Source organism: Neofelis nebulosa, chromosome 15 (assembly GCF_028018385.1).
Source record: "Neofelis nebulosa isolate mNeoNeb1 chromosome 15, mNeoNeb1.pri, whole genome shotgun sequence".
NCBI classification, from domain to species: domain Eukaryota; kingdom Metazoa; phylum Chordata; class Mammalia; order Carnivora; family Felidae; genus Neofelis; species Neofelis nebulosa.
Window position 1 is genome coordinate 6,472,151 of NC_080796.1, and position 27,616 is coordinate 6,499,766.

A 27,616-nucleotide genomic window follows, 5' to 3' on the forward strand; every position below is an offset into this window, starting at 1 on the left:
AGATGGGGTGCCTGGGTGGCTCATGCGGTTAAGCGTCCCACTCTTGATCTTGCCTCAGGTCTTGAACTCAGGGTTGTGAGTGCAAGTCCCATGTGGAGCCTCCTTAAAAAAAAAGATAGGAGGAGAAGATATGATTGTTTAATCACAATCAAACAAGATTGATTTGTTGAACAGAGTTGGTGGCTATGGACGGAGTGTTTGGAACTGTCAGCCCAACAGCTGACACACAGATCCATGTGATCGGTGATGGATGGATAGACAGACTCATAGACGCACAGATGAAGGGATGGATTTCATCTGTGACAACTTGTTGGGAAGGTACAATTATGAAGGTCACTTAGCCATAAATCTAACGGGTTTTGGGAGCACCTGGGTGGCTCGGTAGGTTAAGCTTCCGACTTTGGCTCAGGTCATGATCTCCCGGTTCGCGAGTTCCAGCTCCACGTCGGGCTCTGTACTGACAGCTCGGAGCCTGGAGCCTGCTTCAGATTCTGTGTCTCCCTCTCTCTCTACCCCTACCCCGCTCGTGCCCCGTCTCTCTCTCCCAAAAATAAACAAAGATTAAACAAAATTTAATCGGTTTTCTCAGAGGCTGAATTTAGTGACATTGAAAGACACACCCCAAGCCAGGCACACAGAGTCCCTACATGAAAACCGATTGTGAACCGGATAGTATTTTCTTCAGGACCATCATCAGCTTCTTCCTGTCTTTTCTCTTCTGCATCTATATTGATTTATTCCTCTGAACTGTTCTGCAGAGCCCATCCGGCATGGGTGATACAGCTGCCCAGAGACCACAGTCAAGTACGTGAGTGATGGGCAAATGTTTACAGTTCTATAATGTGACCTCCTAAAAAGTCATTCTGAAATTTCCTGATCATCACGAGTGAGGTCACATGCATGATGAAAACGCTGCCATTCCTGTCCCCCCCACCCCCGCCGAAGAAGATGTCCTAGCCTGCGACCTCACCCTCCTCCTATCCTTAGGAAAACTTCCCATTTTGTACAACTCCTCGGAGCATCTCTCTGCTTGCTAGCTGCGATGCTGCCGGATTTGTGGACTGCTTAATATAGTGAATTAGATCTCCAAACGTACTCCATTGGATTTTGTTTTGTTGTTATTTTTTTTAAATGGAGGTAGAGGGGCGCCTGGGTGGCTCAGTCGGTTGAGCGTCCGACTTCAGCTCAGGTCACGATCTGGGCTGATGGCTCAGCGCCTGGAGCCTGCTTCCAGTTCTGTGTCTCCCTCTCTCTCTGCCCCTCCCCCATTCATGCCCTGTCTCTCTCTGTCTCAAAAATAAATAAACGTTAAAAAAAATTTTAAATTGAGGTAGAGTCGGCATACAATGTTGTATTAGTTTCAGGTATACGACATGATGATTCAGCAATCCCGTACATCACACAGTGCTCCCCATGAATTTGATTTTGAACATCACCAATCAAGATGCCTACAGATCCGTGGTCTGTGGTCACATGATCTCATGGGAAGGAGGATCCCACTGTGCTGCCTTTCCCAGTGTTTATGTGCAGTGCAGCTGGTTTGAGATGAAGGATACCCCCCAGGACACACACTTCCTCCCAGCATGAGACAGATTCAGAGTCTGAGGCTGTGGGTGAAAGTCATTGCCAGTGAGGAGGGGTGGCCTTGACAAGTACATTACAACCTGGTTGTGTTTCATGAGCCATGGTGTAGCTTCTGGAGCCACGTCAGGAAAGTCCTGCCATGTGAGAACTCCCTCCGAGAGCTAAGCCTCTTGCTTTAGTTCAGCGGAGTGGGGGGATACAAAGTCCAGAACATTTGGCTCTACAATGGGGGCAGGTGCTCAGGTTGCCCTACTACCAGTCCTCGAGGCAGAGACTTGATCTGCTTGCATCCTCGCAGAAATACCCCCCACTCTTAGCATATGTCATTTTATGGAGTGTTCTGTCTCACAGATATTTCTAGGATGACCTTTCAATAGCACTCGAGACCTAAGAATGTCTTTATGCCTCAATATAATGTGAGGTCCTTTATGCCAATAGCATGCATGCCTAAGGGGTTGCCTCCATCCTTGGAATCAGGAAGTATTCTAGTCCAAAAACGCAGCTGTCATCTGAGAGAGCTGCACACAATTCTCTCAGGAACTCCAGCCTCATGGTGTCTGGGTGGCTCAGTCAGTTAAACATCTGACTGCAGCTCAGGTCATGATCTCATGGTTTGTGGGTTCGGGCCCCGCATCAGGCTCTGTGATGACAGTTTGGAGAGCTCCCTCTCTCTCTCTCAAAATAAATAAATAAACTTAAAAAAAAAAAAAAAAAAGAAACTTGGGGCGCCTGGGTGGGGCAGTCGGTTAAGCGTCCGACTTCCGCCAGGTCACGATCTCGCGGTCCATGAGTTCGAGCCCCGCGTCAGGCTCTGGGCTGATGGGTCGGAGCCTGGAGCCTGCTTCCGATTCTGTGTCTCCCTCTCTCTCTGCCCCTCCCCCGTTCATGCTCTGTCTCTCTCTCTCCCAAAAATAAATAAAAAACGTTGAAAAAAAATTTTTTTTAATAAAAAAATAAAAAAAAAAAGAAACTCGAGTCTGGTGTGGGGGCTTAGTTGCTTACACTAGCATTTGAATCAGAGGGGAGATTTTCCACTGTCCTCTTGGAATACAAAACTCTTTTTTCCTTATATTTAATTTTGGGAGAGTGCAAGTGGGGGAGGGGCAGAGAGAGATCCTTAGACGATCTGAGGCAGGCTCCTCGCTGACAGCAGTGAGCTCGATGTGGCGCTTGAACTCAGGAACCACGAGATCATGACCTGAGCTGAAGTCGGACGCTCAACCAACTGAGCCACCCAGGGACCCCCATAACTCTTGAATAGTTACTGCATAGGTGGGCTCAGGCAAAGCAATGGGCTCCCAGTTATTATGGGCAATTCAACTGGGCAGAGGATGGGCTTGCCAGTGTTCATCTAAGAGCTGGTGGTCGGACGCTCAACTGACTGAGCCACCCAGGCGCCCCTGACTTATAACTCTTATAGACAACCCCAATTGCCACAGAGTTGATCTGATTATCATTACCTTCCTGATGACATGCAGGAATCTGCCAGTGTTCTTTCTGGGCAAAAAAAAAAAAAAAAAAAAAAAAAAAAAGGAGTGGAGGGCAGTGGGAGAGAAGGTGGTATTTTAGTCAGAAAACTGGGGATACACAGTCAAAAAGCAGTAGACAACTAAATGCAATTTGGATATACAGTTGGTACATATACTGGATCTACACACACATTCTTGCATGAACTTATGTATGTATGGATTTATTTACACCTGAAATGAGAAAACACAATCACACACCAAAATAAACCTAATGGAAGAGGCTGACAAAATGGAAGGCGAAAAAACTAAGGTGGTTCTTTAAGAAATCAAGATAGCAGCTAAGCGGCCAAACCACCAAGAAGCCTAATTAAGACAAAAAGAAAGCGCCGAGAATCTGTGCAAAGATGATGAAGAAATGATCACAGAGAGGGAAAGGAGGAGAAGAGGAATAATTAGCAGGCCTCTGCAAAGTAATGGAGAAACCTGGGTAAAAGGGATGGCTGTCTACACCACCTTGCATAAAATCACATCAATTGCTCCCTCTCTGCTTCCTTCATGTTTCCCTCCCACACCTTGTTCCCACGCCTCTGCTGCCAGGAGATAGATCACATGCTACACGTTCCTACCCAAAGAAATAAACAACCACGAAAGAACACACATCCATTTCTGGAGGTGATGGGTATGTTTAGTACCTTGGTTATAGTGATGGTGTTACAGGGGAGTGCATAGGAGAAAAGTCATCGAGATGTATACAATCAATGTGTGCAATTTGTTGTAAAGAGAGGGAGACAGAGAACATAAAGTTAAGGCAGCAAATGTTAACAGTTGATGAATCGCAGTTAACAACTGATGAATTCAGTTGATCAATATACCAAGATGCTTTGTGCTGCGCTTGAATTCCTCCGCCCACCACCCCCACAGGTTTCAAACTGTATCAAAATTAAGAGGCCTAGAAGCTGTGAAGAAAGGATTTGTGCATTCCTACTTAGCGATGCAGGATGTAATCTGTCAACTGAGAGAAGAGGCAGAGCTGAAATAAAAACAAAGTTATTTATCTGGGGTCTCAGAATTGCAGTTTGGGAAAGACACATGTGGGCAGCAACCAAAAGAGTGCCTCTACCCTCCCCACCCCCATCCAGGGAAGAAAAGTAAGAGGTTTTTGAAGACAAAAGGGAATGCTTGTATATGTCATTTACTAAGAATTCTGATGACCAAGATTGGTGTTGGTGGCAGGAGAATAAATTTGGTGACCGTACCTGGTTTCTAAGGCTATCACTAAGCGGGGTCTCTCACTATAGCAAGCTGCGGGTGTTTGGGCAGAGGCCCTGGAAGACATGCAGTTTGGCCCGGTTCCAACACTTGTGGTTCTCCTACCGGTGAGGATGTGCATAAGGCCCATCTCCTTACTGGCCTCTGGCTCCATTTGAAAACCTGTTGACATAAGTGACTCTTTCATTTCACCTTTCACAATGTAATATATTGAAGAAGATAGTATTAAGAGGCCAAAAGTGAAGCTTGGGCTCATGTCCGTGTTGTGTTGAAAGCAGGCAACCCAAACTCTAAAGCCCTTAATGCAGTGGCTGGCACACAGCGGGTCCTCAATATATGGTTCTAGTATATGGGGGGGGGGTTTGGCTACCAAGCAACCATTTCACATTCTCTGGGCTCCCCAGGGACTCTCACTGGAGATAGTGGGGTGGTGGGATTGTGGCTGAGACTCCCCTTGCCCAGCAAGAAGCAGGCGTAGGTCTCAGGCCAGGCCAGTAGGATGCTCCCTCCTTGGAACGGGAACCTCCAACCCCTGGAGCTCCTTCCACCTGAGTGGTGGCACCCTAACCACTCTGTCCTTGCCAGGCGACTATTCCCAAGGGTCTCTCTTTCTGGAGCTACCTTGCTTTCAGCCCAGTCCTCCAGGCCCCCCTTGGACTCTGGGAATGCCCATTATCCTTCCAGCTTCTTTTCTTTTCCCTAGGCTAGTGAAAATCATCTTCCCTGGCTTATGGCACTGACAAATGGAGACAAGGGACTCTGAATCTCCTCAGCAAGAGGGCTGCTCTGAGCTGTCCCCAGTCCTAGTGACCGGAGGGCTGAAACCCGGGGGGCTCTTGAGGGCAGGATGCAAGTCCTTTAAGTGGACTTCAAGGCCTTAACAGGACCTTGGAAGACTGCCAGTCCTTCTTGTTCATGCCACTCCAGCCCCACTGGCCTCCTAGCTATTTGTCCCACCCAGCGGGACCCTCCTACCTCAGGGCCTTTGCACTTGCTGTTCCCTTTGCCTGGAATGCTCTTCCTCCAGAAATCCCCCAATCTACTCTTCTCTTCTTTGCTCAATGGCATCTCCTCACGGGGCCTCCCTCAAGCACCCTACTTCAAAAATACACCTGTCTCCTTCGCCTACTTCAGTTTTCTCCAGAAACTTCCAACATACCACATCATCTGCTTATTTATTTTTCTGTCTACCTCCCACGCCCTGTGAGGGCAGGCTTTTGCCCATCTTGCTCACTTCCGTATCCTCAGTACAGTAACCTGGCATGTGGTAGGTGTCAATAAACGTTTGTAAACCCGAGTTGCCGTCTGGGTGGACGCGGTCAGGAACTTGGTGGAACGAGCGTTGGTCGCAAAGGGTCTTGGCTGACTCACTCCTGGCAGACAAGTGCCCTATTGGGGTCCTGGAAGGATCCCTCTCTGCCACTCTCGCAGTGACCTGCGTGTGGGGGAGGGAGCCACGTAAGGCCTGGCCAGTCTGGGTGGAGAGCCACTGTATCTTGGAAGACCCAATGATGATGATGGCAGCTTTTATGGTTGCTGGTGTTTTTTCCTAGGTCTCTGTTAAGTGCTTTATATTCACTATCTCGTTTATGTCTGGTATCGTTCCGAAGAGGCGGTCCTATTACATCCATTTTATACGTACACATATATTTTAATGTTTGTTTATTTTAGAGACAGACAAAGCACGAGTGGAGTCGGGGCAGAGGCAGAGGGAGACAGAATTGGAAACAGGCTCCAGGCTCTCAGCAGTCAGCACAGAGCCCGACGCGGGGCTCGAACCCGCGAACCATGAGATCATGACCTGAGCCGAAGTCGGACACTCAACCGACTGAGCCACCCAGGCGCCCCTATTACATCCAATTTAAAGATGGGAACCATGGGGCTTGGAGCGTGTCCGTAACAGGCTCCACCGCCTCAGGCCACTTCCCTGCAGCCCGGCCAGGAGCTGCTCCAGGAATGAAGGATACATTTCCGCCCTGCCCAAAGGAGGGGGAGTGGTAGCTGGGCCGCCGGGCGTGGGAGGCGGGGCTTCCCGCGGAGGCGGGGCTGCGGGTGGTAGGGGCCCAGAGCGTGCGTCGCCCCGAGGACCTTCCCGCCAGGGGCCAGGCTGCGCGGCGGCGGCGGCGGCGGCTCCTCCTCCTCCTCCTCTTCCTCCTCCTCACTGGCGGCGCGGCGCGGCGCGGGCGGCGGCGGCTCCTCCTCCTCCTCCTCTTCCTCCTCCTCACTGGCGGCGCGGCGCGGGCGGCGGCTCCTCCTCCTCTTCCTCCTCCTCACTGGCGGCGCGGCGCGGGCGGCGGCGGCGGCGGCGGCGGCGGCGGCTCCTCCTCCTCCTCCTCTTCCTCCTCCTCACTGGCGGCGCGGCGCGGCGCGGGCGGCGGCGGCTCCTCCTCCTCCTCCTCTTCCTCCTCCTCACTGGCGGCGCGGCGCGGGCGGCGGCTCCTCCTCCTCTTCCTCCTCCTCACTGGCGGCGCGGCGCGGGCGGCGGCGGCGGCGGCGGCGGCGGCGGCTCCTCCTCCTCCTCTCTCCTCTTTCTCCCTCCCCCTCCTCCTCCCCCCCTCCTCCTGCCCCCTCCTCCTCCCCGCTCCTCCCCCCTCCTCCTCCTCCCCCCTCCTCCTCCCCCCTCCTCCTCCTCCCCCCTCCTCCTCCCCCCTCCTCCTCCCCCCCCTCCTCCTCCCCCCCCTCCTCCTCCCCCCCCTCCTCCTCCCCCCCCTCCTCCTCCCCCCCCTCCGCGCGGGCGGCGGCGCGGCGCGGCCTGACGTAACCGGGCGCTCGGCCCCGCCCCAACGCGGCTGAAGCCTCGCAGCCAGAGAGCCGGCACCGCCGCCGCCTGGGCTTGGAACGCAGCGCGAGCGGCCATGGCCTCCGGCGCCGCAGCTAAGCGGGCGCAGGGCGAGCGGGCGGCGGGACGGCAGCCCCGGCCCCGTCCCCAGCGCTCGGCTGACCGTGTGCCCCCTCGTCTCGTCCCACAGGCCGACACTCGACGGAGGCTGCTGCGCACCGTCAAGAAGGAGGTGGGTGGCGGGGGCGGGGGCTCGGGGCGCGATCCTGGGGGAGGGGGCTTCCAAGCCCCCCGGGGAAGGGTCTGGAAGGAGAGGTAGCCGGTTTCGGCGGCGGGACGGCCATTTCCGGTTTGGGGCTCACCTGGCTGGGTATGTACCTCCCGCGGAACTGAAGGCGGCCGAGTTTGGGGGTGGGGGTATAGGGGGACTCTGGATGTTTTTATGCTGCGTGCAGGGGCGGGTGCAGCGGGAGGGCCCCCCGCGTGTGGGGCACCCCTGGATATGTGTGGGTAGGACCTCCTCTTGTGGTTGGGTCTCAGTCAGGTGAGGCCAGCGCCTGGGGGTGCTGACTGGGCGTATTGGGTGGTGGGGGGCTGAATGGAGCTGCAGAAGGGAGACCAGACTTCGGAAGGGGGGAAAGGTTCACTGGAAAAATGCCCCTCATCCCAGATCTGCCCTTTCCCGCAAATTCTCAATGCTTGGAGCCACCCCCAGGAGCCAAGAGACTCCCCCCGCCCCCATCCCTGAAAGCCCCTGGCAAGTGGGTTACTCCATTTGTGGGCTCGTCCCCTGCTGTTTTGGCAGCTGGGTGTCCCTTAGCCCCTACCCCACCCCCACATGCAGTAGAGTGAGAAGCAAGCAAGGTTCAGCTGTCCCTCTGCCCCTTCCCTCTCCTTGGGGCCAACTGGGAACCCAGTCCAGCCTTTAGCTTCTAGCCCTGGACTGCCCGCAGAGGGGAGAATCCATAGTGGTTGGTTCCTGGGAAGCATTTAGATGCTTGGACCGTGTGTGTGCGTGTGTGTAAAGCATGCACACGCCTGTGTGGGCGAGGACATGTGGCTGTGAGTGTGTGCCTCTGAGAATGTCTGTGCATCGGTCTGGAGATATCCAAGTACATCTTCTTATTGCGTGTACACGGGTCTGTGTGTTTACGTGTTTCCGCGAGTATGAGGTGCATCTGTGTGATGCATGAGTCTCTGTGTACATGGGAGAGGCCGTGACCGTGTACGTGTGATTGTGTGTGAGTCTGTTGCCTTCCTTACGTGACTTCACATCCTGGGACCCTGCCACTGCTGAGCTGCCCCAGCCCTGTATCCTGAGTCCTCAGCCTGAGACCACAAATGCCCGCAGCCCTTGGGGGCTGGCCTCATTTCTGCGCCTGTGGATGTGTGTTGAGGGTGTCCACCTCTGGTGTCAGCACTGAGCACCAAGAAGCCCCTCCCCGCCTGGTGGCAGACAGCCACCAAAGGACAGCCTTGAAGCCGGGACCGGTTGCTGCCCCTCCCTGCGCAGAAAGCTCGGGCATATGTGTCTGCGTGTAGGTCTCTAGGTGTGGCGCGTCCCGCGTTGTTGAAAGAATCAGCTCCAGGGCTGACTGTACATTATAGCGTTTCTTCTTCTTTTTTTTTTTTGTTTTTTTAACGTGTATGTATTTTTGAGACAGAGAGAGAGCATGAATGGGGGAGGGTCAGAGAGAGAGGGAGACACAGAATCCCAAGCAGGCTCCAGGCTGTGAGCTGTCAGCACAGAGCCCGACGCGGGGCTGGAACTCACAGACCGCGAGATCATGACCTGAGCCAAAGTCGGACGCTTAACCGACTGAGCCACCCAGGCACCCCTCATTCTCGCATTTCGGAATAAGGTGGGATGTGTGGAATTCCTCAGAAAGGCCCAGATGTTTCCAGTTTAGCCCTCTTAGAGGCCCTGTGGGGACCTGAAGAAAGCTCTGTGTAGATAGACCACCTTCCAACAAAACATACAGACCTACAATATTCTGATGACTATGTTAGGGGAGGGTGTCTCTAGCACCTCCCCGAAAAGCCTTCAGGTTAAAAACCTGCAGACTCTTTGCTCATTGTTTAACCAAACCTGGTTGTAATATGTGCTCTCCAGATGTTTGCAACTGGAATGGCTGTGTTTTCAAGGAAATGGTTGGCTGTTCAACTGGGAGTGGGGGCCACAGGCAGAAGAATGTGTGAACAAGGCATCTGCCTCTGGGCAGGGCTCCAGCTGGGACCCTGGTCCCAGCTCTGCCAGCAGCTCCCTCGATGCCCTGGACAAGTCCTTTCCCCTCTCAAGGACTCAGTTTCCACATGTGGAGAAGGAGCGTCCTTGGAGGTCCCACCCATGTCAGTCTAGTTTGGATTATTGGCCGCGGGGAGGGGGGGTGGGGTGGTGGGGTGGGTATACTTTGCCCCTGGTGACCAGAGGTGTGGGCGTGCATCCTCTCTCCTGGGAGCAGCCGAGTTTGGGGCATGGAATGAGCTTTCTGCCTGACAGGAGGCCAAGGCCATCGCCTGATCAGAGAGACTGTGTGGCATCCCCCTTGGTGCCTCAGGGGGGCAGGGACAGAACCTCGCAGATTTGGGCAAAAGGCCTCTAGCGCCCATTCACTCCGGATCTGCAGTCAGAAGGCACGGCTTACAGTAGTGAGTTGGTGGCTGATTCTGAATTCTGTCTTTCTTGGGGCACATCGTTTCAGGAATCAGAACTTCCATTTACTGGAGGCTACTCTGTGCCGTACCTTGTGTGGACAGGTAACTTTCTGAGGTGAGTGCAACTGTCCCCACTTTAGAGACAGAGAAACCGAGCTTGGAGGGGAGGCGTGAGTTGCTCAAGAGCATACGGCCGACAGGGTGCAGAGCCAGGGACTTCACCCCCAGGTCTGTCTGGCACAGAGCCAGGTTTTTACCTCTCATAACCCAAACGTGTCCATCCACGTGTCCGCAGCACTGCAATGTCAGCACGGGTGGTGGATGATTTCCATCGCACGGATGTGAAAACTGGCCCAGAGAGAATAAATGATGTCCCAAGGGCAGAGAACAAGTAAAGGACAAGTTCAGGTCTTCTGTTTGTCAGCCCTTTGTTCAGCCCGGGTGCCCCCTGAGGGCATGGCCACAAGCCCATGTCCCACCAAAGCCGACTTCCTCTCTCCTTCCCTTTCTCTGCCCACCTCTTTGGGGAACATCTCCCCCCCAGTATCAGAGAGCCAGGCTCCAGTGGAGTGGCATAGGGAAGCTCTTTGCCTAGAAATCGGGGAGTCAAGTCAACTCTTCCTTCTCCCCATTTTCTGGGTTCAGAGGAGCCACATCCCTGCCTGTCACAGCCTTTCCCAGAGACACCTCCCACCCTTCTTTCTGGAACTGTTGGCGTAACAGTCAGTTGCTTTTTAATTTTTTCTATTTAAAAAATGTTGTACTGTTTTTATTTATTTTTGAAGGAGAAGGAGAGACAGAGCAGGAGTGGGGGAGGAGCAGAGAGAGAGGGAGACCCCGAATTCGAAGCAGGCTCCAGGCTCTAAGCTGTCAGCACAGAGCCCGATGCGGGGCTCAAACCCAGAAACCGTGAGATCATGATCTGAGCCGAAGCCGGACACTAGTGCACTGTACCATCTGAAAAGTAGGAAGAAAGCTTTAACTTGGTAGGCTGTTACCAAAGACCTTCTGTAAGTTAGTTTTGGAAGTTACAGGAAAGACAGAGATCGAGCAGACAGTGTTTGGATCATTAAGGTGCTCATAACAGAATAGAGCTGTCCCTGGGGTTTTTGAAACAGGAAACTTTCTGTGGTTTTTAAAAATAATTTTCAAAGGAATTCATTTTTATTCATGGCCATTTGTTCACTTCACAAGTAACTCTTAAGTGCCTGTTAGCTACTAAGTGTTATCCTGTTGTTGTAGAATACAAACGTTCCAAAACCAGTCTCTGCACCCCAGGAGTTTGTTGTTACCACTGTCCTTTGTATTATTTACTCTATTTAGTGCTTTCTAGGTGCCAGAGTCTCGTAGAGCTTATAATTATCATTGTTATTTTGTATTGGCATTTGTTCCAGTTACCGTAAGTTCCCGGTGAGGAATCCGAGTTTTCAAAGACTGGGTAGAACCTACGGTAAGCGTGCAGAGTGAGTAGTTCAGTTTGCCAGGTAGAGAGGCAGAAGGACCAACATTGGTGTGTTTGACAGTGTTTGTAAACTATCACGATTACGTGTTTGGTGGAGTACACAGCAGTGCAGAGGCGAAGGTGTACGAGTGAACTTAGCAGGATTTAGGAGCAGCTGGGTTTTGCTGGTAGAAAACGTGTGCTATGGCAGTGGTTGGGAATGAGGTGAGTACCTAGGTAAGACAAGCTTATGGAAGTTTGTTAGTGCTATAGAAAGGAGTAGATCTTACCCGATAGGCCTTGGGAAATTTCTTCGGTAGAATGCTTTTAGCGGCAAATAATAGGTGACTTCTATCAGTGACTAAAGCAGTAGGAACCAGAAATGTTTTGATGGTTCAGTGATGTCATCAGGATGCCAGTCGTCTCTTGTTCAGTTTTGGAGTTGGTGGTATTTTTATTTCTCCTTTCTGGGGTGGCTAATTAGCAACGGTTCCAGGTATCATATTCTCAGGGGAACACCCAGTGGGTGGGAAAGACTGCTTTTCTTTAGGTGTTTCTTTTCACTAGGAAGAGGCTTGCAGTAGACTTCCTCTAACATTTTAAAGACTAGGTTAGGTCACACACTCATTCCTCAACGGGTCCCTGGTAAATCAGGTACTGTGATTAGCTTAGAATAATCCTTTCTCTTTTTGAAGCCAGGGTGAGGCCACCTTCTCTGTGTATGGAGACAATAAATATCCAAATAAAGTTGTGATTCTCCAGCGAGAATGAAGAATACGGAATGGCTCTTAGAAGGAGGGAGCCAGCAGTATTTGATGCAGGGATTTTGGAGAATTTGAAGCAGAAGACTAATAAGATTAGATTTGAGTTAGGACACTCTGGTTGATGCATAAAATACAGATCACCAAGCCTTTTTCCTAAAGAGCCAGTGAATATTTTAGGTGATGTGGTCTCTCAGCTCTGCCCTTGTAGTGTGAAAGCAGCCATAGCAATATGTAAGTGAAGACATGGGACTATGCCCCAAGAAAACACTGTTTACAGAACCAGATGGCAGGTTGGATTTGGCCTGTGGCCGTAGTTTGCTGAAGCCTCATATGGAGGATCGCTTATAGGAAACCACATATAGAGACTGGGAGGCAGAGGAAGCTCCTGTTTTCTTAGCCTAGTATTAGTCCATTATGAAACTTTCAGCTGTGTAGATTGAAAACGTCAGGGGGTTCAATTTACTCCGTTAATTTTTGTTTCTGGGCCTTGTGTCTTTCTCATTTGTTTTGGTTAACTTTTTTTAATCATTTAAGAAATACCAATAATATTTGGTGGCTTTTTTTTTCCCTGCGAAAATTATCAGTTAAGAACTCATGTTTGACTACGGCACTGGCAGGGGAAAGATAAAGCAGAGACCGAACCAGTATAGTTAATATGAATTTGTGATTCCTGAATATCAAAAGTTAGGGGGTGAGAGAGAACTCTCAGAAGATTCAGAGGTTTCCAGGTGGTGTGCAGGCATTTAAATTGGACGTGAAGAATGAGTAGAACTTTATCAGATGAACAGAGGAGAGCAGCAGGAATGAGGACACAGTAATTATGACTTCTGATTATTTTGGCAATAACTGCCTTTAATAGGTGAACTATATTTTTAATTTTCTAAGAAATTAAGGAAAAGAAACAAACAAGCAAAACACTATAATCAGTAGTATGTTGTTATACTGGGTCTGATAGTTCTGTTTTTTTCTAGAACAATCCCTGTTACTTCTCTTGATTCCAATCTGCCAGAAAAAATGAACTAAGACCTAGTTAGTGGGAGAAGATTAACTGATTTTTCATATTTGAGAGGAACTTGTATATGGTAGAACATAGTGGCAACCACCAGGATTCTCTTTTGTTTTTTTTCTGAGTAAAATAGGATTGTTGCTTGTTTCACACTTTCTGACATGATTTCATCTATTCCTTTGAAACCTTTCTTCAAATGGGTATATAGGAATGTAGGAATTTTCAACGAATCCCAAGAAAAAGAGTTTCCGGGAAAAGTGTTCTGTGACATAACCTTCTGACTGTAACCACGTGTAAGACATCAACCCAAATAATAAAAATTTCATATAACACAGTTGTGTTGGAAGCACCCTAACGACACCCAGATTTGATTATTGACTAGAAGAGCTCACAGGACTCAGCATATACTTGTACTCGTGCCTGTGGTTTGGTACGGGGACAGGCTGAAAGGCCAATCACCACAGAGGAAAGGTGCATGGGGTGAAGGCCAGAGGAGACCAAGCGCAGGCTTCCAGGAACCCTTTCTCTATGGAGTTAGCAGGATGTGAATTCCTCCAGCATGCAATTAGGGCAGCACAAGTGAAATGTTGTCTGACAGTACGAGGCTTACTGTCAGTAAGCCTCAGTGCCCGAGGTTTCATCAAATGCTAATCACATAGGCATCTTCTCCTTACATGTCCCCAAATTCCAGGTTTCCAGAAGGAAATCAAGTGTACGGCCTGAAGCACATTGATTGTACCAGCACTTAGGCAGAGTGAGCGACTCTTAACCAGCTAGGGAATGGTGGGAACCCTCCTGAGATCCAAGATCCCAGGGAACCACCAAGGGCCAGTCATTCAAGTAGGATGTTCGGAGGGTAGCCATCTTTGGCCCGCTGGATGAAACCTGTTCTGCATAGGAATTATAGCCCTGACTTAATTTTTGGTGCTGTCTTAAGATTTTATTTTGCTAGCAAGTAATATGATGGTTACCATGGTACTGGTTTCAGTTTCATCATCCATATGAGGTAGGTATTTGCACAAAAATTACTAGGGCAATATTAGTTCATTATAATCTTTTTTTATGTGGCTAAGCTTTCATTATGATTCTTAGATATGATCAACATAATGATTTTTGATTTAAAATTAGAATGAAATCTCGTAATTATATGGAAAACCCAGGTTTGATTCCTATATGCTGAATCCCTGTTTATAGTTATAAGATATTTGATCATATTCACCAAATGTTTTCTTGCCTAAGTATACAAATAACTTTTGTATTTTTGCATTTTGCTTTATGTATTTTCATATACTTCCATATGGGAGACAGTCCCCCTACTGTGTTACTTTGATCTCTATCTTCATTTTCAAGGTGACTGTATCATGCGTTAATATATGCTAAGAGTAGCTTCAGTGGATACCATGTCTTGTTGTTGGTGTTGTTCTATACATTTAATAAGCCTTATTTTTTACACAAGTTTTAAGTTCACAGCAAAATATAATAGAAAGTACAGAGAGTCTCCATATACCATACCCCCGTACACACCTAGCCTCCCCTGTTGTCAACATCTTGCACGACAGTGGTCCATTTTTCGTAGTATATGTTTTTCAGTTCCTTGGTTTAGTTTTGAGCGAGAGAGCATGCATGTGTGTGAGCAGCAAAAGGGCAGAGGGAGAGGGGAGAAAGAATCCTGTGGTGTCAGCACAGAGCCTGATGCAGGCCTTGATCCCATGAACTGTGAGATCATGACCTGAGCTCAGATCCAGACTTGGACGCTGAACCCACTGAGCCACCCAGGCACCCTGAGAACAGTCGTGCATTTTATATGGACACTAACTCATCATTTTCAGGCAAAATCTCTAATTTGCATTAGTGGTCATCCTTGGTGTTACACATTCTGTGAGTTTTAGCAAATGTGTAATGATGTGAATCCACCTTTGTGGTATCGTGTGAAAGAGTTTCACTGTCTTAAAAGTCTTCTGTGCTGTGCCCCTTTATCCCTCCATTCACCCCAACCCTTACCTCCATAGCCTTGCTCTTTCCAGAGTGTCATATAGTTAGAATCATACAGTGGATATCTTTGAATGTTTAGAAAGTTAAAATTCCCTGGTAATTGAAGGTAGGCATTCAAGACATTCTTTGCCCTTTGTTTTGTTTTGTTGCTCATCAGGAGAGGATCTGATGACCTATGCCTTCCATGAAAAAAAGCATGATTGCTCTAGATGTGTGTCACCTAATGGGGAGGGTTGAGAAAAATGACATCATGAACCACTACATAGCACTCACATTGGGAGCATCCTCCTCTGTGATGTGCGGTGGGTGGAGATAGACTCTCTAGCAATGGAAAGAGACAGTCTCAAGAGGTTAGAACTTTACCTAACTGGAATGGCAATCTTTCCTTCTTACTTTGCCATTGGAAATAAGGCCAGGGAGAGTCTGTTTGCTGTGGTTTGGACATGCTGCAAAGGACAATAGCTATAGAGCCCACTTTGTGAGGGGGTGTTTCATCCTAAAACTGAACAGTCTCTACTGAAGGCGGGGGAATTCTGTTGATTTAACATGTATTTTGCTTTCTTCTTTAGGAACAGATAAGAATGCTGAGGAAGACTCTATAACCAGGTAGGATTTGTATGGATTTGTAAAAATGACACTTGTTGGGGCACCTGGGTGGCTCAGTCGGTTAAGTGTGTGACTCTTGATTTCACCTCAGGTTTGTGAGTTCAAGCCCCACGTCGGGTTTTGCGCGGACAGGCTCCGTGGGATATCTTTCCCTCTTTCTGTGTGCACTCACTCTGAAAGTATAAAGGAATGAAATGAAACGAAAAGGAAAAGGAAAGGAAAGGAAAGGAAATGAATGAACTGAAAATGATGTGTTTCTTAAGGGAATGCGGAGAACAAAAGCAGTTGTTGAGTGTTCTACCCTGGACTAGACACTATATCCTATGCGTAACATCCGTTCAGTTGTATAGTCATTGCATAGCTTTGCAAAGTAGCTGTGTTATTGTAGCCTACTTTTTATTTCTTTGGCAAGTGTGGTTTAGGGAAGTTGATTACTCGCCCCATGATTCCATAGTTAATGGGTAGCTGAGGGGCTTTGCCCATCAGCCCGTGAAGCTTCCACATCCATTCCTTGGTTCCTCAGCAGCACTGAGATGAAGATCCGGATCCTAGGGCAGATCAACTCAGAATGTCAAAGGTAATGGTGTCGGAACTCTAATTTAGGGTTTTCTTAAGAACCCAGGTTAGTCCAAGCATTTGCCCTTATATATTTGACTACTAGTGCTAACAAAATAATTAGTGCAGTGGTAACTACTGCCATGTTTTTGCCATCAGAGATTTTAGGGTGGATGTCAGCTGTGGCCATGGTGTCACAGCTTTCACATAATAAGCAAGGTCTCTTCAGGCAGCGCCTTAGATATGGTGATATCTCCTCTTCTGAGACAAATCATTTTTCTGTAAGGGAAGGATATCTAGTTGTAGACCATGTTATGTTAATTAAATTCAGCCTCTCTTTCGAGGATATTGCTATATGATTCTCTGTTGCCTAAGTTCCCAGTCTGGTTTCCCTTTGGGCTAGTACCCTTGACTAGTTCTAGGAAGCTTTTATTTTTTTTGAGATGTTTTTCCCATGACTTTTCTGTACTGTGTTTTTGCCTTTTTACTTTCTCTCTGATTTTCTTGGTATTCCTTTTTTTTTTCCATTAATTTTTCCACTTCTGCCAGCGAAGGACTCTCCATTTTTCCAGAGGTCAAAGCAAAAGCACTTAGAATCTCATGATTTAAGGAACCTCAGAGATTGATTCATCAAAATACCCTCTGGTACGTCAACCTACATTTAACCTCCTTGACCAATGGTTGTTTCCATGGAGAATTTGAAACTCAAAAGAGATTGAAGTGACCTATTTGGATATGATAAGTGACAGAAATGAGATTTCAATTTGGGTTCTTTTCTTTCTTTCTTTCTTTCTTTCTTTCTTTCTTTCTTTCTTTCTTTCTTTTCTTCATTTTTTTTTCTTCACCTTGCAGGCAAAATTTAAATAATAGAAAGCTGGGGAGTGGGTCTAATGAATACAGTGAAGGAGGGTAAACATCGAATTAGCAGAGGAGACCGGGTTTCAAGAAGAACAACACTGAGTTAGGTGGGAATAAGAGTTTTAGAAGAGATGTCAGAATATGGGGGTTTTTGCCCAGTGAGATATAGGTAAATGACAGAAATGAAGGACCCAGGATTCGGGGAGTTGTTTAGAAAGGCATATTCAAATAGAGAGTTCAAGAGGGTCCTGACCAGGTTTCTGCTCCTGTGTGTGTTGGTTTCATTGAAGGTGTGAGCATACCTCAGATTTTCTGATGAGAGAGATTAAAAATCATTTGCGCTGCTGGGACAGTCTGTTTACAGCAAATAGAAGTATGATATCATCGACTTCCACCCCAACTTAGGGAGGATGGCTTAGATCCTCTCAAGGAATTGGGGGTGGGTGGTGGAGATTCTGAACAACAGAGATGTATGGCCCAAGGCAAGCTGTCTCCTCACTCCACCTCTTTTCCTAAATCTGTGATGCCTTTCCCATGTACCTGTAGGGCTGGGCAGGGGTAGGACTGACTTGTCAAACCAGTAAGGGAGCTTCATCTGGATAGGTGATAACATGCCTATGTTGAGGTGACTGTGCGGATGACTGAGACTCCCAATTAGCTTGTTTTCCAGGAGCAGGACATGGCTCCTACCCTCGGTCATTTGAGCCCATCCTTGTTGTAGGAGTGTGTGCCTTCATAGGCTAAAGATTGAAAGGTTGGAGAATGCCACTGAACCGTGTCGAAGAGTGATGTAGGAGTGGGAGCTCATCGGGAAGAAAATATTCAGGCAGCATATAGAGAAATAGAGGCACAACTACCAGGACCATTTTGTTCGCAGTCTCTCTCCTTGGGTAGCTGAATGCCCCTGAAGGCTTGGAAGGTCTTGCTAGTTATTATGGACCTAAATAAGGCAAGACCAGTGGAGGAAAAGAGTTGGCCTTGGTAAGTTTTTGTCTTTTAATCTCTAGTTAGTACTTCCACTCATATCATAGAAACATTAACTTTGGTATATTTACTTAAACGGAGGTCTACCTGACACACAATGTAATATGTGATGCAACAACTCTGGATGTTCCACGATGCTCGCCATAAGCGTAGCTCCCATCTGTTAATGTATGATGCTATTACGATACCACTGACTAGATTCCCTATGCTGTACCTTTGAGCCTTGTGATTTATTCATTCTATAACTGGAACCCTGAACTTCCCTCTCCCCTTCACCCACTTTGTCCAACCCCCCACCAGCCCTCTCTTCTGGCAACAGCCAATTCTCTGCATTTATGGGTCTGTTTCTGCTTTTTCTCTATTTGCTCTTTTGTTCCCTTTTTTAGATTCTACATAGAAGTGAAATCATATAGGATTTGTCTTTCTCTGACTTATTTCACTTAGCCTCATATCGTCTAGGTATATCCATGATGTTGCAGATGGCAAGATCTCATTCTGTTTTATAGCTGTGTAATATTCCACAATGTCCACTGTGTATCCACAATGTCTAAAAAAATGATACATGTCAACATCACCCCCCTCCAAAAAAGCCCAGTTTACAAATGAGCAGTAGACATCACCAGACACTTTTCCAAAGACAACATACAGATGGTCAACAGACACATGAAAAGATGCTCCCCAAACTACAACGAGATACCACGTCACACCTGTCAGAATGGCTACACTCCAAGCCACAAGAAGCAAGTGTTTGCGAGGATGTGGAGACAAAGGAAACCTCTTGCACCGTTGGTGGAAATGCAAATGGGTGCGGCCCCTGTGGAAAACAGTATGGAGGTTCCTCAAAAAATTAAAAACAGAACTCTCCTATGATCCCGTAATTGCACTACTGGATACTACCCAAGAGAATACAAAAACACGAATTCCACAGGACACACGCACCCCTGTGTTTATTGCAGCATTATTTCCAATAGCCAGCACAAGGGTCCATTGACAAATGAGTGAATGAAAAGGAAGTCCTATATGTATGTGCGTGTGTGTATATGTATATCCATACACACACACACACACACACACACACACACACACACACACAGGAATATTACTCAACCATAAAACGATGAAATCTTGCCTTTTGAAATCACCTGGATGGAGCCTGAGAGTAGTAAGTTAAGCAAAGTCAGGGAAAGACAAATACCATATGATTTTACTCATGTAGCACTTAAGAAACAACAAATGAGCAAAGGGAGAAAAAAGGGGGGCACAAACCAAGAAACAGGCTCTTAACTGCCGAGAACAAACAGATGGTTCCCAGAGAGGAGGTGAGTGGTGGGCGGGGTGAAGGATGTGATGGGGATGATGGAGTGAGTGTCCTTGTCATGATGAGCACGGGGTGAGTATGGAGTTGATGAATCGCTGTATTGTACAACTTAAACTAATATAATACTGGATGTTACTATTACTGGAATTAAAATAAAACTTAGTAGAAAAAACAGAGGCCAACTTCTAATTATAACAAGAAACTTCGTTGAATAAACAGATAGCTGACCTTTCCCATAATTTTTGAAAATTTTGTTTTTAAAAAAATGAACATGTTTTTGTTGTATATTTTTGCTCTAAAGGCTTTCTGACAAACCTGGTCCTGATGATTCATGGCCTACATCAGCTAGCCAAGACTTAGATTTCGGTACCAAGGTAAAGTACCCTCCTGTGAAAGTCACTTTCCTGCTCTGAATTTAGTTTTCTCCCTTATTTACTCGGAAAATTTAAGAGTAGCCTGTGCATTATCATTTTATGTGTGTAATGGAAATTTAGCAAGAACAAACCCCTTGACAGATATATGACACGTTGAATTTTTTGTTTTGTTTTTTTTACTTTGGTAATTCCTAGAGGTGGAGGCTGAGAAAAGAATGGGCTGGAAAATATATAATGACCGTCAAATTATATTGGGCAAAGCTTTCCCATAATGGAGGAAACATGACATTTGGTTAAGGATAAGGATTCTTACTGTGATACTAACATGACTGATAATACTGAAGCCTAATGAAATCTTATTGGATCTAATTATCTATTGTAGGTTGCCCCCGCCCCGGGCAATTTTTATTTTGAGAGAGAGATACAGGATTTCCCTTTGTCTGTATCCTTTGTTCTACATTTAGTCTAAAATAATATTAGAAAATGTAGAAACTTAGATGTTTACATTATTTCTCAACATTTACCTTACAAAGGTGTTTCCCTGTATTTAAGTTAAAATTGTGCATCTCCCTGAAGAATACGTATTTTGCTGAGAAGAGTAGCTCTATGAGCAGAGGCTCTTCTTAGCCAAGTTGTCAAATTTCTAATTTCAGAAATCTTTGATATTCTAGCTTTTAAAAATATCTCCTCCTAATCGTTGTGTCAGATTCTAAAATTTAAGTTTCAGACATCTGATATTTAGTTAAATATTCATTTCAAAGCCCCTAAATCATTATAAGCTACTGGAGGTTAGGAAACACACTTGTTTGACTCCTGGAGCTCCTAGAATGAAGTCTTGCTTGTAAGAAGCAATGTCATAGTTGTTGAATGTGAATAAAGGAGTAGGGAAATGGAATTCCGTAGAATGGAATTTGAAAAGTAATGAAATACGCATGATATGGCACAATTAAATATGTGAATTTAAAAAGTAAGGTCAGTTTATCTTCTGTTTTGGTGTTTCATACGTATAAACGCAAATGAATTCTATTGAGGAAATCAGGAGTTACATACGAAAGAAGATTACCGTATATTTTTAGTATCCTCCCATTGTGAGCTTAGAATTGCAAATAAAAATTCCTCAGTCTTTGTTTTTTTTTAACCCCATCTGTGTCCCATTACATACATCTTTTGAAGGTTCACATTTCTTTCTAGAATTCTCATTCCCAATTCTTTCTCCATAGTGACAGTTGATGTGTTAGAAACCTTTCTTTTTCTGTTTTTTCGTTAGTCTAGTAATAATTTATAGCTTTTAGGAAGCAATAGATGCCAGTAATTGAACAATTTATAGTGACAAAACTTAAATATTACAGTATTTATAACCAGATAACTGTAGAGTGATAAAAGTCAGTATTATTAGGGATATACTGTGAATCAAAGCCTCTGTTTTACGTATAGATTATATATATATATATATATATATATATATATATCTTGAAAAGCTTTCAAAGAGACTATTGTTCATATTATATTCCCAATCCTACTTATGTACCTGCTGAAAAATGTATGTTGTTTCCACTTACCTTATTTTACTCACCTTTCTCCTTTTCTTCCTTGTCTTAAGCTCATGCTTGATTGATTGGTCGTGTCTTCTATTGTTTCCTTTTTTCCTCTTATCCCCCCATACTTTTTAATGTAATTTTTATTTTTTAAAAGTTTATTTATATTGGAGAGAGAGAGAGAGAGAGAGAGAGAGAGAGAGAGAGAGAGAGCAAGTGGGGTAGGGGCAGAGACAGAGGGAGACACAGAATCCAAAGCAGGCTCCAGGCTCCGAGCTGTCAACACAGAGCTCAATGAAGGTCTCACACCCACAAACCGTGAGATCATGACTCATGAGCTGAAGTTGGAAGCTGAACTGACTGAGCCACCGACGTGTCCCCCCCCCACCATGCTCTTTTTTAATGGTTTACCCCTACCCTAATATTTCCTTGCAGAAAACATTTCTTTAGTGTCTGTTCTCTTAGTACATCACTTTCTGTCAACTCCATTGTCAACATATTGGTTATGGAATTCTGTCTGTGTGTGGTTTTCATCCATGACTCATTGCCCCACAAGGTTTATTGTTCTTTTCTTCTCTTTCTTGAAAGGAGGTGAGCTAAATGTTTTTGTAATGTTTGTATTTCTCTTGGAAAGGGAGGGCGAGAGAGAAAGAATGAGCAAGTGCTCGTTGTTGTGATCTGAAAATATGCAAGGTACGATCTCAGTCCTTTTATATTTGTGGAGGGCTGTTTTGTGACCCAGGATGTCACTTATACTGGAGAATGTTCTATGTGCACTTAAGAAGAATGTGCATTCTGGGGCGCCTGGATGGCGCAGTCGGTGAAGCGTCCGACTTCAGCCAGGTCACGATCTAGCGGTCCGTGAGTTTGAGCCCCGCGTCAGGCTCTGGGCTGATGGCTCGGAGCCTGGAGCCTGTTTCCGATTCTGTGTCTCCCTCTCTCTCTGCCCCTCCCCCGTTCATGCTCTGTCTCTCTCTGTCCCAAAAATAAATAAAAAACGTTGAAAAAAAAATTAAAAAAAAAAAAAAGAAGAATGTGCATTCTACTGCTGTTGGATGAAAAGATCTCAATATATCGGTGTTGATATCCGTGTATGTAAATGTATATCTTAAGGCCAATATATATGTATGTATATCTGAATACATCTGGTCCAGTGACACATAGGATCTGTGTTTCCTTACTGATATTCTGCCTTGACGATCCGCCTATTGCCATGCGTGGAGTCTTAAAGTCGTCTACAATCATGGTATTTGTATGTATACATTTATTCATGTTTGTGATTCATCGATTCATATATGTGGGCGTTTCACTTTGGGGGCATAAACGTTTGCAATTGTTAGGTCCTCTTGATGGATAGACCCCTTAATTATGATAAAACGCCCTTCTGAATCTGTTACTACCGTCTTTGGTTTAAAATCTAGTCTGTCTGGTGGAAGTATGGCGACTCCAGCTTTCTTTTGACTTCTAGTAGCATGATAGGTTGTTCCCCACACCTTCACTTTGAATCTGGAGGTGTCCTGGGGTCTAAAATCAGTGTCTTGTTGACAGCATATAGATGGATCTTATTCTTTGGTTTTGTTTTGTGTCTTATCCATTCTGATTCCCTGTGTCTTTTGATTGGGGCATTGAGTCCATTGACATTCAGAGTGATTAGTTAAAGATATGGATTTAGTGTCATTGTGTTATCTGAAGGTTTCATGCTTTTGGTGAGGCCTCTGGTCCTTTGTCGTCTCTGCTGCTTTCCACTCACAGAGTCGCCCCTTAGGATCTCCTGCAGGGCTGGTTTAGTGGTCATGAACTCCATGAGGTGTTGTTTGTCTGGGGAAGCCTTTCTCTCTCTTTCTATTCATATGACAGCCTTGCTGGGGAAAGCGTTCTTCGCTGCATATGTTCCCGTTCAACACATTGACTGTTTCCTACCCCTCCCTTCTGCCCTGCCAAGTTTCATTGGACAGGTCTGCTGCTACCCTTATGTGTCTTCCCTTGCAGATTAAGCCCCGTTTGTCCCTAGCTGCTTTCAGAATTCTCTCTTGATCTTTGTATTTTTCCAGTTTCGCTATGACATGTCGTGGTGTTGACCGGGTTTTGTTGATTTGGAAGGGAATTCTCTGTGCCGCCAGGACTTGGATGCCTGTTTCCTTCCCCAGATGAGGGAAGCTCTCAGCTACAAGTTGTTCAGATAAACCTTCTGCCCCTTTCTCTCACTCTTCTTCTTCTGGGACCCCTATGATGTGGCTGTTATTTCATCTCACCGAGTCAATTAGATCTCTAGTACCTGCCTCGTGGTCTAGTAATTTCCTTTCTTTCCTTTCTCTGCTTCATCTTTGTCCACAATTGTATCTTCTGTTTCACCGATTCTCTCTTCTGCTTCTCCCATCCTTGCTGTCACTGCATCCCGTTTATTTTGTATTTCCTTGACAACATTTCGTTTTCAGCATTCAACGTGACAGTTCCAAAAACTTGATCAGATATATTGTTTCTGTCTCTTTTGAGCCCTTCTCTGGCTGTCCTTTCTTCCTGGAATTGTTTTTGAGGAGAATTCTTCCGTTTTGTCGTTTTGGCTAGTTTCTTGTCCTTTATGTGTTGTAATAGCTTGTTCTGTGTCCCACACCTGTGAGTACTACTATAATAAAAAGGGGTCATACACTGTCCAGGGCCTGGCGGTCGAACGAGTGTTTTTGGAGTGTGTTGTGTGCACTCTTTTGGTGCACCTTTGCTTGCTTCTCACACTACTTGGAGTGGTAGTTTGGGCCTTCCACCCGGTGTGCTTTGATTTGTTTGTTGATGTAATCTTGGGAAAAAGGAGAAGAGGGTGGTGAAGAATCCTTAGCCCAAACAAAGCGAGAAATGACAGGAGTGGAAAAAAAGACCAGGCAGTGACTCAAAGGAGCTCTAGGGCTTCATGCAGAAAGAGAAGGAGGAAAAGGAAGAAGGAGATCTGGAAAGGTATGGAGAAAATGCCCGATCAAACAAACAAACAATCAGAACAGAGGAACAAAGAGAAAAAAATATATATATAATTAGCTTTGACTGAAAATCAACTCGAGACTACTAGGCTGATTCCAACGGGAGAAGAGGAAAGAGGAGAGTAGAAAGACAAAAAAGGGAAAAAGAGGAGAAAGGGACAGAAAAGGAAAGAAAAGATGGGCGCCTGGGCGGCTCATTTGATGAAGTGTCCGACTCTTGAATTTGGCTCAGGTCATGTCGCTGTTGGTGGGTTCGATACCCCCACCAGCCTCTGCAGTGAGAGCATGGATCCTGCTCGGATTCTGTCTCTCTCTCCCTCTCTCTGTACCTCTCCTGCTTGATCACTCACTCTCTCTCTCAAAATACAGAAATAAACATTAAAAAAGAAAAGATGAAAAGAACAATAATTCAAATGAAAACAAACAAACTCAGATACGAAACCAGAGGAGAGTTGTCTGTTGGTGCCTGGGACTGGTGGCTGTGCTGGTGTAGGGGAGGGGCTGTCTGGTCCCATCAGTGTCAGTGTCACTCCCATAGAGAAGCAGTTACCAGGCACAGAGAGGCAGGGTTTGGTGTAATGGGCCTGCCTCCACTGAGGCTCACTGTCCGTTCCCTGAAGCCCCACGATGTAGGTCATGGGGAGAGAAATGGCGACACCCCAATCTCTCCTGCCCACACGAGGTGTCTCAAAACTCACTGTTCAGGCCGTCCTCACGGAATAGCCTGGGGGGCCAGCTTGCCTTGCTGCAGTCTCCTGTGCTCCCTGAGCACTGAGTTGGGATTCAAAACCCTGTAGGATCCCGCTTTGCTCGGACCTGGTTCTGGAGTAGCGCCACTCTGTGCAGTGGACAGAGGGCCTCTGGCTCGTGCCTGCAGGGTCTTTTTCCCTTGGGCAGGGCAATACCTCCCCTTTCCACCATACTCAAGGTGTTCTCTCCCAGGGTAGCCCTGAGATTGCTACCAAGCCTAGGGGCGGCTCCCTCCCCACCAGGCATGGGAGGTGGTAGCTCTTTTCTAGAGAAAGTCTGGCAACCTTGAAAATTCTGTTTTTTAGCCTCTAAGGCTGTTTTGCAAAGTAGAAACTGGCTCTCTGGACCTCTCCTTGGTCTGTGGTCCAGACAGGCTTTCTCATATCCAAATGCACTTCCCGCAGCCCCTCTCTCTATCTTCCTTTGGTTTCTCCACCAAAGGGCTTCCCCCACTCCATGCCTGTGCTGCCCATTTTATGTCTCCCAATTCGCATACACACCCTTCTGTCCTCCCGCCAAGCTGTCTGTTTGCACCTGTGGAGATTTTTCTGTCCCTCTGCAGCCTGTACTCCTGGTATTCCGAGTGTTGTGACCTCAATACTGCTGTGTTTGAGGGACAAGGGAAATTCTGATCCCCCTCCTCTGCCATCTTAACTCCTCCCGCCTCCTTTTACTTTCCTTTTCACAACTTCAGAGTTCTGTGTAGGTTTGCATTATATCAGTTTAATATGTTTTATAGATATTTATGATGGGCTTTTTTCTTACTTGGACTGTATTGATCTGAATTTTCTGTCTTTTTCTTTTCTTAAAGTTTATTCATTTATTAATTGGAGAGAGAGACAGAGAGAGCACCAGTGGGGAGGGGCAGAGAGACAGAGGGAGAGAGAGAAAATCCCAAGCAGACCCTGCACTGTCAGCGCAGAACCAGATGGGGGGCTTGAACCCATGAACTGTGAGATCATGCCCGGAGCCAAAATCAAGAGTCAGGTGCTAACTGACTGAGGCATTCAGGCGGCCCTAACATGTTCTTCCTACGTCCCCTGGGTACTTTAAATTTAATACGCCCTAGTTTAAAGACATTGTTTCTGGTGCTTTCCCTTTCCTCTTTCCTGACTCTTTGTAATCTGCTCTGTCATTTGTGTTCCCTAGTCTGATAAATAGCATCCCTGAAACAGGAAAAGTCCTGGACTCCGAACTTCCCTGAAATGACCGCATGCTGTCACTCACCACATTCGATAGTTTGTACCTGCTTACCATTTTTCATATGTTAGTCCTGTAATTCAGTCTCTCACCTATAATTTTGCAGTACTCTTCTGGTTTTGCTTCCTTGACATTCCTCCTACATTGCTTCCAGAGTGACCTTTCTAAAATATACTTGTGACAGTGTCATTCTTCTGCTTATTCAATGGATCCCCATTATCTGAAGGAGAAAATTCATGTTCTAGCATAACACTGCTCCCCCCCCTTTTTTTTTTGTTTCGTCCTCATGTTCCAGTAATCTCTATCTATCCCATTGCCAAGAACTCTGTTCCAGTTTTGCCATATCGCATAGGTGTTGTCACTTACTATGTTATTTCATACTTGATCCTTTTGCTCCTTCTAGAATGCCCTTCACACCCTCCCTGTGCACTTTGTGTGTCTTTTAAGATACAGCCCTATCTTCCCAGTGTTTGCTGAGCTTCCCAAATGTAAGTGTTTCCTCCTTTGTGCCTTCACTGTACGTTATTCACTTCCCTTGCAGAACTAGTGGATGGTATTTTTCTGTCCTTACCTGTTTTCATGCATCTCTACCGCTACTAGCATATAGAAGAGACTCTGTCTTTTATTTCTGTTTCCAGCTCTGCCCCGGATCGTGGCTATGACTTGACAGATACAGGATGTGCCTGTCTTTCTGAGTGGGTGAGTGTGTGACCAAATGAATTAATGTGATATTTTTCTGAAGTTGGGTTTTTGTTTTGTGCTGTTTTTCTAGGAAGGAACAGCAAAGTCAGCAACGGAAGCAAAGGAAGATGGTGTTGGTATTATTGAAAATGTGCCACCAGAGCAAACAGTTAATGGCAGTTTGACTTCTGCTGGTGGAGTGCATAAAAATGACAGAAGTGGTAAGCTAGTGAATCTCTGTGAGTTGTTTTCCTATGATTAAATTCTAGTTGAAAAAAATATGAGAGTATGTAGTTCCAAATATATTATCCTTTTTTAGTGAAGGTATTTTTCTGTTGCTATCTTTCTTTAGAAGTATCCCAAGTACTACCCCCTTTTACTTCCAGAAAATCTTGAACCCCCTGAACATCTTTTCTGCTATTGCTTTTATTTTATTGAAATATTCATGAATGGAGATAGACTTGTGTATGTGTTTATAATTCATAGTAACACATGTTTTCATTAATTTATCTGTGACCCTATTCTGTAGATATCATGTCAGCATTAGAATTAGGAGAAGAGGAAGATGTAGAATCACCTTCTCTTCCTGAGGTACTTTCTTCTGCTTATTTTTAAGTATAGTCATGGAGCGATGTTAAAACATCCAAGAGATGCTTTGACTTTGACTTTTGAATGATTAAAATAACATCGCAGTCATACTTGTAGTGATATAAGTAAAGTAATGATGACCTGTTCTAAGATGACAACTAGGGAAGGAGGTAAAAAAGTCCTGATCTCTTAGGCCCAGGCTGCTGATGCATAATGCTACAAGCACTGTATTTGAAATCAAA

At 46.1% G+C, this 27,616-nt stretch overlaps 1 protein-coding gene across 1 annotated transcript in view; it reads left to right on the forward strand.

The window, feature by feature from the left end:
- The first annotated feature begins 16,650 nt into the window (after positions 1–16,650).
- LOC131496466 (ankyrin repeat domain-containing protein 26-like) overlaps positions 16,651–27,616 on the forward strand; it is a 95,888-nt gene continuing 84,922 nt past the window's right edge. Inside the window, 5 exon segments of the mRNA XM_058702025.1 lie at positions 16,651–16,765; positions 17,649–17,959; positions 19,582–19,654; positions 26,878–27,007; positions 27,316–27,377. Of these exon segments, the coding sequence (XP_058558008.1) occupies positions 17,877–17,959; positions 19,582–19,654; positions 26,878–27,007; positions 27,316–27,377 (348 nt within the window). The 5' untranslated portion in view covers positions 16,651–16,765; positions 17,649–17,876.